The sequence below is a fragment of the Theobroma umbraticum genome, unplaced genomic scaffold (genome assembly GCF_002168275.2).
Source record: "Theobroma umbraticum cultivar Fairchild unplaced genomic scaffold, ASM216827v3 scaffold_147.0, whole genome shotgun sequence".
In the NCBI taxonomy this organism is placed as follows: Eukaryota; Viridiplantae; Streptophyta; class Magnoliopsida; order Malvales; family Malvaceae; genus Theobroma; species Theobroma umbraticum.
The window spans coordinates 7,898,288-7,908,847 of record NW_018397259.1 but is presented as its reverse complement, the minus strand read 5'-3'; the positions used below and the strand labels follow the sequence as shown (position 1 = coordinate 7,908,847).

At 33.9% G+C, this 10,560-nt stretch overlaps 2 protein-coding genes across 6 annotated transcripts in view; one reads left to right on the top strand and one right to left on the bottom strand.

Moving 5' to 3' along the window:
* Window positions 1-502: 502 nt before the first annotated feature.
* On the bottom strand, window positions 503-4,204 carry LOC110415529 (uncharacterized). The gene is made up of 4 exons (XM_021427205.1): window positions 3,001-4,204; window positions 2,756-2,875; window positions 1,247-2,353; window positions 503-742 (listed from the first exon to the last, which is right to left on the bottom strand). The coding sequence occupies exons 1-4, from the start codon at window positions 4,099-4,101 to the stop codon at window positions 662-664; spliced, it is 2,409 nt and encodes an 802-aa protein (XP_021282880.1). The 5' UTR covers window positions 4,102-4,204; the 3' UTR covers window positions 503-661.
* Window positions 4,205-5,689: 1,485 nt separating this feature from the next.
* The window catches only part of LOC110414683 (mediator of RNA polymerase II transcription subunit 33A-like), an 11,750-nt gene continuing 6,879 nt past the window's right edge, over window positions 5,690-10,560 (top strand). Inside the window, exons 1-7 of one of the 5 annotated variants that reach the window (XM_021426035.1) lie at window positions 5,690-5,828; window positions 5,902-5,965; window positions 6,106-6,182; window positions 8,662-8,749; window positions 9,165-9,230; window positions 9,952-10,286; window positions 10,390-10,500. In XM_021426035.1, coding sequence (XP_021281710.1) covers window positions 10,027-10,286; window positions 10,390-10,500 — 371 coding nt within the window. In that variant the 5' untranslated portion in view covers window positions 5,690-5,828; window positions 5,902-5,965; window positions 6,106-6,182; ... (1 more) ...; window positions 9,165-9,230; window positions 9,952-10,026. Of the gene's footprint in view, window positions 5,829-5,901; window positions 5,966-6,105; window positions 6,183-8,601; window positions 8,750-9,164; window positions 9,231-9,951; window positions 10,287-10,389; window positions 10,501-10,560 lie in introns of all 5 variants that reach the window. The other 4 variants (XM_021426037.1, XM_021426036.1, XM_021426038.1 and 1 more) reach the window with 4 other exon arrangements.

The following is a 10,560-nucleotide window of genomic DNA, read 5'->3' as shown; positions in this document are numbered from 1 at the left end:
AACTATATTGCTTTAACGAGTTAGCCAATCGTTGCGGCCCTAAACAATTTAGCATTTATCCTTTTTATTTTGAGTACTATATATGTTTTCCTTTCTCCTTCCACAAAAAGAAAAGGAATAAAAGGCTATTAATCATTCATGTATATATACTAGAAAAGAAATAAAAAGAAGTGAGAAACAAGAATTGCGATGTTTGAAACATTTGAATACCATCATGACATCACAGAAGATTAATTCTGGGAGAAAGTATATATAAACAGGGCCAAAACAAAAGAAGAAAGCTTTATCAGGCATTTGAATAAACAAGGCAATGATTACAGCCACTAATGACTTCTTTTGATAAAATAGTAAGGATTATTAATTTTCTTAATCAAGTAAAAAAGGCTGATATCTTGCTTTTCTGATTTAGCTAGTTGAATTGGTCAAGAAATTGCTTCAACATCAGCCATAGGAATGTTGCAATTGCCCTTGCTATATAATAGAGTCGAGTTTTGACAGCTGATATGCTGAAAATCAGTTGAAAAAGAAATGCAATATCATCCATGTATATATAATAGTAGTATCATTACAGACGTTTCTTATTAGAGTTTCAATTAATGGTAATTAATCAAATGCCTTGTAATTATTCCTCATGAGCAATTGCTTTCTGAAGATCTGCAATTTACCTCCTCCAAGCCAAGTATGGCTTCCCCGTTCTCTTCTTCCTCTCCCTTGGAACCAAGTAAGACAGTACTTCTTCTTCCTGAAAATGCAAGCCAAATATGCACGAACTTAATTTACGACCTTTGGATTTGCTAAAATAACCAAAGTACTAAGGTGGGTTATAAGATTAAGAATGAACATTCATTTATACTACAGATTTTTAAATCAAATTTGCTGTATTACTCTTTAAATGATATTTAGATTAATACAGCTATATTTAAAAAAAAAAACAAAAACATTTACACACCAATGATGGTATATATGCATGCATTTATGTATGCAACATACAATGTTCTTAATGACAAGGCAAATATCTCAAAAAGTTATAGTAATTAAAATGATTAGATAAGTATACCCAAACATCAATAGATAGATCCTATCCAAATGCAATAAATCAACTTAAAAGGGGCTAAATTAAAAATTGGTGATGCAAATTAATTGCATGACATGATCTTTTTCTTTCAAAAAGTAACTAATATATATCATTTTTGGGATAGCAGAGTATAAATTTTTTAATTTTAAAAACTTATAATTAGAGATTTACCTTGAAAAGTACACATTCTATATGAGCGACAAATAATCCTTGACATTCTTCACAGAAATATATATGATCATTGGGATGTCTTCTTTTTTCACAAACATCACAATAATATTCTCCTAAATCATCTTCGATAAATGAATCTTTAAAAGTGAAAGGATGGACATGGCTTTTAGATTTCACAATTTGAGGAAGTAGCACACACTCCAGATGAAAATTGATACGACACTCTAGACAGCGGTAGAAGGCTTGTCGACTACAAGTTTCGCCACAATGACTACAAAAATATCCAGCGAAGATATCGATGAAGTCACAGTACATGGCGAAGAACCGAAGAAACTCTGTTCCAAAATAGTAAAGATCGTGCATGTGAGACTCACGTTTCAGAGCCCGTCTTAGGGAATCAGCACATGTAATATGAATGCTGAAGTGGCACTCTTCGCAGCTATAGCCATAGCCAGCGGATAAAAGCTTTAGTGCACAAGCATGACAAAATCCATATCTCGTGTAGCTCAAAACCAGTATGTGCTGCGGATGAATTGGGCCTTGCATCACTTGTGGTAATCTAAGACAAGATTCATGAAGAACCCAACCACAGCGAAAGCAGTAGTAAGTTGGACCAAAGATTTGCAGTCGACAGAAATTGCATCGTCTTTCATATGTAGGGTCCCTAAAATTGCAAAAGACTAGCTTATGCCTGTGGCTGAAATGAAATAACTCGGTTTCCCTCTCTGCCTCTTTCAATGTAGAGAGTTCACTTTTAGGAACTGCTCGCATCGCACACTTCACATCAAGCTTGAAATCACACTCCTCACAAAGATAAATGAAGCCAGGGGAAATGTCTCCGCACTCATCACATATAATGAAATCTACCATATGAGGAGATCTGGTATAGAGGTTGAGACCATGGTGGGAGTGAAGAGGGTGTTGTATCTCATTAGGTAATTGAGAGCATTTTTCATGTAGATAATAACCATGAATGTAGAGAGGGCATTCTTCACAGATGTAGCCAGGACCGCTAAGTATTAAACGGCAAGCTCTGCAATATTGGGGTTCAAACTTTTCAGTTGCCTCGCAGAATTTCAACGGGTGTTCATGGATGAGAGGTCGAACCTGCATTTTAAAACATCTCCATATGTAAAACAAAGACGATGCATTAATTATCATGTAACCATTTAATATAAACACAAAAATCAATATTGAAATTATGAATAAAAGTGAGTGGCTGTTATTGCTAGTTGATGAATAATTTTATGATAGTAATCCTTATTTGGAGAAAGAAAGGCACATTTGTACTTTACCGAATATAGTATTTACTTTATAAATAAAACATTTATGTGAAAGGCATACCATTCCATAGGAATTAAAATGCCAAAGGCAAAAGGACAAAGGAAAATTGAATGAGAAACATTAGATGCTGGAGTACTGCTAGCGGCCTTTACTGATAGTGATGATTGAAAAGTAATAAATAAAACGAATGAAAATTAATTACTATTTTCCATGATAGTTTCCCACCAGAGTTTGTTGAAGATGGTCATCAATTGTTCCGAATTGCTCCATTTCCTTCTCTACAAAAGCTTCGCTATCCATGGATTCGGGAGCTGAGGATGAGACCTTTCCTGCTGAAGTTTTATCCTAATTAAGAAACAAACGTTTTCATCACTAGCACTAGCATAATATGGGAAAAAAATTAAATAAATGGTTAAATGGAAGGGTGAATTTTGTGTGAAATAATTCATTTAATTGATTAAGGATCTTACCTCATTGAGCACACACTGAATATGAGCAATATATGTACACTTTTCACAATAATAAACTTGATGTGCTGGATCTCGTTCTTCTTCACAAATATCACAATAATATTCTCCAAAATCATCTTCTTCAATTGAATTTTCAAGAACAAGCTGATGACAGGTATGGTATCCATGTTCAGCTATAGGTGGTATTGGAATGCATTTGAGATGGAGATTTAGATCACATTGTACACATCGATAAAGACTATCCAAACAAAGCTCGTGACATGTATTGCATTTCAAGTAGTACTTGAGAATCTTATCCTTGAAATTATTGAGACCGAAATAAGTGAGATAGTGGTCATGGCACTCATGTTTAAGGGTGGGAAAGAGTTTTGAACAGTTAAAATCAAGGTTGAAGTTGCATTCTTGGCAACAATAGCTGTAGGTGGAAGCTGTATTTTGTTGAATAAGTTGTGTACAAGCATTGCAATTAGTGTTGCTATCCACAAAGTGCAAGCGAAGAGGGTGCAATGGATGAAAAGGATGGTTCAATGTTTTCGGTATCTTGTTGGTACAAAACTCGTGAAGGAAGAACCGACATGCTTTACAACCATAGAAAATACCTGTTAGAGGCTTGTCACACCAACTACAATTATAATCATGTTCTTCTTTGCTGCTATGCTTGTAGAGGACCAGCGGATCCCTATGGCAGTAATGCTGAATTATCTGTTTATCCCTGTCTGCACTAGATCTCTCCTTCTTCTTCATAGCTTGCTGATCATCATTAGCCGAAAAGGCGCATACTAAATCAAGCTCGAAATCGCAACGACAGCAGACATAATTGGAGCCAGAGGATATTTTCAAACATACATCACAGATGAATTCAGAAGTAATACCAGACCAATCCAATATAAGATGGTGCTGCGAGTGGAGAGGATGTGTAATCTCACGAGGCAGATGTTCCAGGGCTTTGGCGCATGATTCGTGCAACCAAAGTTGGCACCTCATGCAACCGTAGGCTGCGCCACAGAATTTCTGGCTGCATTTATCACACCATATATCATCAGTCTCATGAAAACAATGATACTGCATGGAATGTTCATGACTAGCAAGTTTGATCTCCATCTCAAACCAAGGTACAATAAAAAGATGCACAAATCAATAGAAAGATAGAAAAGAGAGGGCAATGAGGACAAGCGGATGGCAACAGAATTTTATGGTCAATGTGCAAAAGGGGAGGTAATTAACTAGTAATTAACTATAAAACGTTGCAGTGCATACATAAATAAAGTAGTTTCTTGTGTGTAAGAAGCAGCCAGGGAATATGTATATGCTTCCCAAAAGGTAACCAAAATAAAATAATATTACTTTCTTGTGTGAAGCGAACACGTTGGGTATATCTGAGGTTAGTTAATTGGATGAGTCACTAAAGCAAAAACGAATATTTACATTTTTATAATAATTTTTTAAAATAAAATTATTTAATTTTTATTTAGTTTTTAAATATTAAAAAATTTGAAGTAATAATAAATATTATCATTCAATTCCTTTTTTTTTTTAATTTATTTATGGCTTTAATTAGTTCTATATATGATAAAAAAATAATGATATTAAAGTCTAATTCTATGATTTTGAAAACAATTATTGCTCTTTAAAGACTATAATTTAACCCAATTCATAAATATCAACAATTAAATCATACTTTACTTTAAAAAAGATATATACATATATATATAACTCCCAAAATTGAATTTTTGAACTTTTTTTAAGTAAATGTTTAGTATATTATAATATCTATCAATATAAACAGTTTTAATGTCAAGGTTTTTTTTTTTTTTGAAAAGTAATTTATTACCACAAAAATCATTATACGATCATAAGTCTCTATACTACCATTAAATTAAAACTTCTATTGGCATATAACATTTGACCTGCTGTGTAACACAAGCTTTTCTTCTTCAATGTTAGGCACAAAGTCAAACATAACTTTAGCTACGGCATTTGCTTCCTACCACTTTCAAGTTTAAGTTATGCATGCTTTCGTTGTGGTTACATTCTTCATGAATCTTGTCTTGGATTTCCAAGAGAAAATGGCGCTCTTGTTTCATCTAAAACACCCGTTGCACCCATTTGTCAATAAAGACGCTTGCACATGTTGTCTTGCCTACTTTGATCCATTCCAGTGTCACATCGTGTCACATCGTTTATAATTGTGAGTAATGTGTATTCATCTACCTACATCTTTCATGTGCCAATTCCTTGTGGCAAGCCATAGGATCCAAGTCTCACCAGCATCCTCTTTCTTATTTTGGAACAGAATGCCAAAGCCTTTTCGATAATATTTTTTGAAAATTTATCATTCTTGTAACATTTCGGTTCTCTATACATGTACATTATGCAATAATATGCTTACTAAAAAATAATATATTAAAAAATTAATTTCGAGCTTTGTATGTAGAGGTTTAATCTAAATTGATTAAGTAAAGATTTGAGGGAAAGAGAATTTATGAAAAAAATAATAAATAAAATAAAGTAAATATAATAATAATAATAATAATGAAATTAAGAAACCAAGATAGGTGTGGAGCACGGATTAATGGAAAATAAAGCCCAAGAGAAATGTTAAGAAATGGGCTAAAGTAATTCTGCTGCTGGGTCTACATTGGCCCAATTAGATTAATATCAGACGGGATCCTTAAGCTAAAACACGGCTGAAACTTCCAAAAAAAAAAAAAAACCACTCCCTTGTTCTGAGAACTTGAGCTCTCGTCTTTTACCCGTGAGCTCCCGAGTTTCCCTTGGATCTTCAGGCTTTGTAGCAGCTCTTTGAGGATTAGAAACACACACCAAGGGTAAGATTTAACTCCCTTGTGGATTGAACATGGGTTTAATCGGTTTAAAGCTTAAACTCTGTCTATATTACAGCCAAGTCACAATTCGCTCAAGCTGAAGCAATTTGACGTTAGTATGCTATGGGTTGGCCACTAAGGTAAGAGTTTGAGGTATTTTGATGATTGGAAATTCTGGGATTTTAGTCTGGAAGTTGTTAGTTAAGAAATGAAACTGAGTTATGCTTAGAAATCCTGGAACTTTCTGAAAACAGTGGTTCTGAGATTTTATTCTGTTTAGGTGGTATGGGAGGCTCAAATGAGTGTTGGTGAGCAAGGTTTGGCAAATTGCTAGCTGTTGAAGAACTTTTAGTCAAGGTGAGTGGTTGTTTGTTTTTGAAATGAAATTATTCTGATATATATATATATATATATATATATATATATATATATATATATAAACAGAGCATGAATACCACGTTTGTGATTTGCTAGGCTAGCAGAATATTTCTTAGGCCATTTCTTGATTTTGGGACTAAATTTCTGATTCTGAATCTTCTGAAAAATTGGTGTATGTCTGTGTATATATAGCTTGTTTCCCATTTTTATTTTAGAACTCTAAAATAAAAATGGGAAACAAGCCACTTTTAAGTGATTTAAACTTCAAAACAGTATTCTGTTGTTTTGTTCTGATGCATGCTCACTTAATGGCAATTATACGGTTGATATCCACATGGGAATGGAGCCCAAAACCTGTTGTGGTCTGGTATATTTTTGAATTGAACATGGTTTATTGAACTTGCCATCTTTGTTTTCAACTGCTGTTGAAGTTTTTAGGAAATATATATGTCTGCATATCTATCTAATTAGATGAATCTGTTTGTTTATGAGCCACATGGTAGCGAGAATGATAAACCGTAAGAGAGTATGGTTCTGAATTGAGCATGTTGGTTATTTCTGCCATGTGCTTATTTAAATGGAGTTAAATTCTGGAACATGTGTATACCCTGCATTTTGGCAAAGCTCACATAGAGCTGATTTTATATTTCCGTCCGATGAATATGATTCCGGATGAGTCTATTACGATCCAATGAGATCAGTTACTCCGTCCGAAGGCTAAAACCCGGACGTGTCTGTGTGATTAATATTCCATCTAATGACTATAATACCAGATGGTTCTGTATAGCATGATATCCCTTCTGCCAGTAGCTTTAGCACCGAGCGAGTCTGATTATTTTGTTATTCTATTGGTTTTTGAGGCTTATTATATTTGGCAAAGCCCAGGTGGCTATTATGTGAGATAGCTTCAAGGTAAGCTCTATCATACTCTGATTTTCTGTTAATGAATTTGTCGGGGCTAGCTTGGTTGTTTAAATTTCATATCTGTTATTTTGGAAAAATCTGACTTAGCCTATGAGGCTTAACAACTGAGCTAGCCTGAGGCTGATCTCAGAATTCTGTCGCGTTTGGTATGTCTGCAATTGCTATTTTTGTCAATGAGTTCCTGCTTGCTGTCATAAGCCCCTGTTATCTGCATGTACACCTCTGAAGCTAGTTTCTGTCAATTATATTCTGATTAGAGATGCTTGAATGAGCTTCATAGGCCTAGCATATAATATCAGCTCCAAGTTGAGCTTAAAGTCTGTTATATTGACATGTATTCCATGCTCTGATAAACTAGACTTAAATTTGCTTTTCAAAAAAAAAAAAAACTACACTTAAATCGGATTTCTTATGGGGAAAATCACACATCTTAGCACCTTTAAAATCATCCTCCCATGCAGCAAAAAAAAGGAACAGCATAAAAAAGGATCCAGTAAGTATCATTCCAAACATGGACAGCTGTGCTTTGCTTAATAGAAAAGCCTTGTAGAGAAATCAAGCAACTATCCAATCACAAAGAAAAAAAAATTAAGTACTTTAATTTGGATAAAATAAAAATATTATATTTTAGTTTGTGTGTGTAGTATAAATTTAAGTTTTTATAAATATTTAAAATGATAACATATATATATATCTAAATTTGTATTAATTAATATGAAATTACATGTAATTATATATTTTAAATGATATAAAGTATATGTTAATATTAATTAATATATGATATTAAGCATAAACTTTAGTGCAAATATATATATTAATTCTTTATATGCAACCATGGGCCATGGTTATCTATGACTTTCATCTTAGACTAATTAACACATGTGCTTTTAAATAAATTTAAAATCAATATTTGGTTAATCAATTTTTATTAATCAAGTTTTATACATCTTAACTAAATTTAAAGCCATCAAAATTTTAATTATAAATTAACTTCAATGTACGTTAAATATCCATTTTTTAAAAATACTAAAAAATCCTTACCCAACAGAAAAAAAATGCTTTGAAACGAACAGAATAGGGTTTTTTTAATTAGTGACTACAACATTTCCCTTCCCTTTTCTCCTCTTCTGCTGATCTAGTTTCATTCATCTTTTTTTGCCGAATCTTTTTTTTAGGTTGTTTTTTTTAATTCTTCCAAAACTTGATTCATTAAAGAAAAGAACAAAATAGGGGTTTACTTGTAGAAAATTAGGGGTTTTGAGGAGCATAAGAAGTTAATATGCCTTCGTTACCCTTTGAATCGATTTTGCTTCCCTTGATCCCTTCTCTGACTCCATCTAATGCTAGTTCCTGTTCCTTTGAAACATCAGTGATCGATGTTGTAAACTTCATTAATATTTCACATTAATTTTGTTGAAGTAATTTTCCCCTTTCTTTTCTTTCCTTTTCCTCTTTGTTTTTTGTCTTCTTCTAGATTCTTCTGTTCTTTTCGAGGTTATTGCACTACTAAACAAAGGAATCTCGTCTTGTTCAGAAAATTGGAGGTTTTTGGGTTTGATCGTGAACTGATTAGAATTTTGGAGGTTTTAAGGTTTTGAATTGATTGCAGCTATCTTAAGAAGGTATATCCTTATCCATTTTGCATGTTCTATCCGCACGTGTGATGAATTGGTATCTAGCTGATATCTGGTTGGAAATTTTGCTTATTGCCTTTATTGAACGCAATTAGTTTTTTTCCAATTGATTTGCCCCTTTCCTGATTTGGTTTTTTAATATTTTGCACCATTTTATGGAAATATTGTAAATGTTTGAATTTATTGCCTATATTTTTGTGAGTACTACTTGTCAAAGGACTCCCAGAATTTTTTTGGCTTCCCTGTTTTATTTGTATATAATGTTTCAAGCTTAAGTTCTTAGTTATATGGGTTTTAAGGTTTAGGGTTTAGGATAAAGCTGATTCAACTTTCAGTTCGAGGTTGGTCCTTCTGAATTTCATCTCACCCAATTTTCATTAAATTATGCTATTTTCCTATTTAGGTACTTGTTTGCATAGCTACTTTGGCCTGGCGTGTTAATCTGCCTGCTCACACAGTTGTCATCAAGGTTTGGAAATAGCTGCATAAACACATCATTCTTTCCTTTACATGGCAAAACTTTAGTTGTTGCATATTATCATTTCAAGTTGCATATATTAGTGTTTCTGCTGTCCACAGTGAAGACAGTGGAGTATGATTTTACTAGAGATAGGACATTTTGTCCATTTAAGGTTGTGTCCCCCTTCTTTTGAAGTTTGTGATGCTATTCAAACATATTCTAGACATTGATCTTGTTGTGGAAATTAAATTTCAATATCATGGAGTCATAGCCCTTTTGCTTCTTTAACAGTTATCCATTTAGGATGTCATGTTATTTTAGTTTGGATGTTGACACTAAAGAGTTGCTTTTTGCAAGCTTCCATCGAAAATTGAAAGCTAGCCTAATATTTCCTTTAAGTTAGCTGTATTTTGCTTTTCAAAAAACAAGGAGAAAAGGTCAGCTATATTATCTCGACTTTGACAACCTTTCCTTTGGAACCTGTCCACAAGGGCCTTTCTTCCAAGAGGTCAATCACTATTCTCTATTAAGCAGATGGCAATAAGAAATAGATTATGTTAATGGGAAACAATTATAGTAGTGTTGATCTAATAATCACTTATGTGCACACACTTGTTTGCGGCTTGGTTTGAAGATAAGGAGACCTATTTTTGTTTTAATTATTCTTCCAAAATTGCCTTTGTATGGTAGAGTAGAAACACCTTATTTTTATGACTTTGACTTGTCGAAGGACACCCATTCATCAAAAATGGAGAACGGCATGGCATGGAGCTGAGCCTGAGAGTTGAAAGTTGAAAGTTTGGAGATGGAAATAGAAAAAGAAATAGACCGGAGGATCGAGTGGTGGAAAGAGCAGGAGGATACCACGCCGCCGGTTTGGGTGGCGGAGATGGTGAAATGCATAGTCTCCCATGGACTGGGACTGCCCAGCGTTGAGTTAGGGCAGGTGCTCATCTCCCATCTCTGCTTCCGTACCAATCAGCCATCTCTCTGGAAGTTTCTACAGCATGCATTCTGTTCTCGCCTCCTCTCTCCCCTCCATGTCCTCTCCTTACTCACTTGCAGGTTTTTTCCTTTTCATTTTCTTGTTAAAAGATAATTTATGTAAATTAACAAAAATCATTGCTTAGTCTCAAAGCTTCACCTGAAATGATTGTTCTTTACCCAGAGTCATTCCTTTCCGACACTCTCAACCAGAGGCGTATAGGCTCTATGTTGAGCTTCTCCGCCGATATGCATTATCATTTGACCCTTCCATTCCTGATACTTGTAAACAAAAGTGAGTAACATCTAGAGTAATTTGCTGTAAATTTATTGTTTTTAAGTTTTAAATGAATTT

Coding starts and splice junctions, on each gene's coding strand:
- LOC110415529 (XM_021427205.1), bottom strand. CDS start 4,101: ATGGAGATCAAACTTGCTAGTCATGAACATTCCATGCAGTATCATTGT. Junction 2,354..2,755: donor ACCATCTTCAACAAACTCTG/GTGGGAAACTAT, acceptor TTTAAAATGCAG/GTTCGACCTCTCATCCATGA. Junction 743..1,246: donor TAGAATGTGTACTTTTCAAG/GTAAATCTCTAA, acceptor TTGCATTTTCAG/GAAGAAGAAGTACTGTCTTA.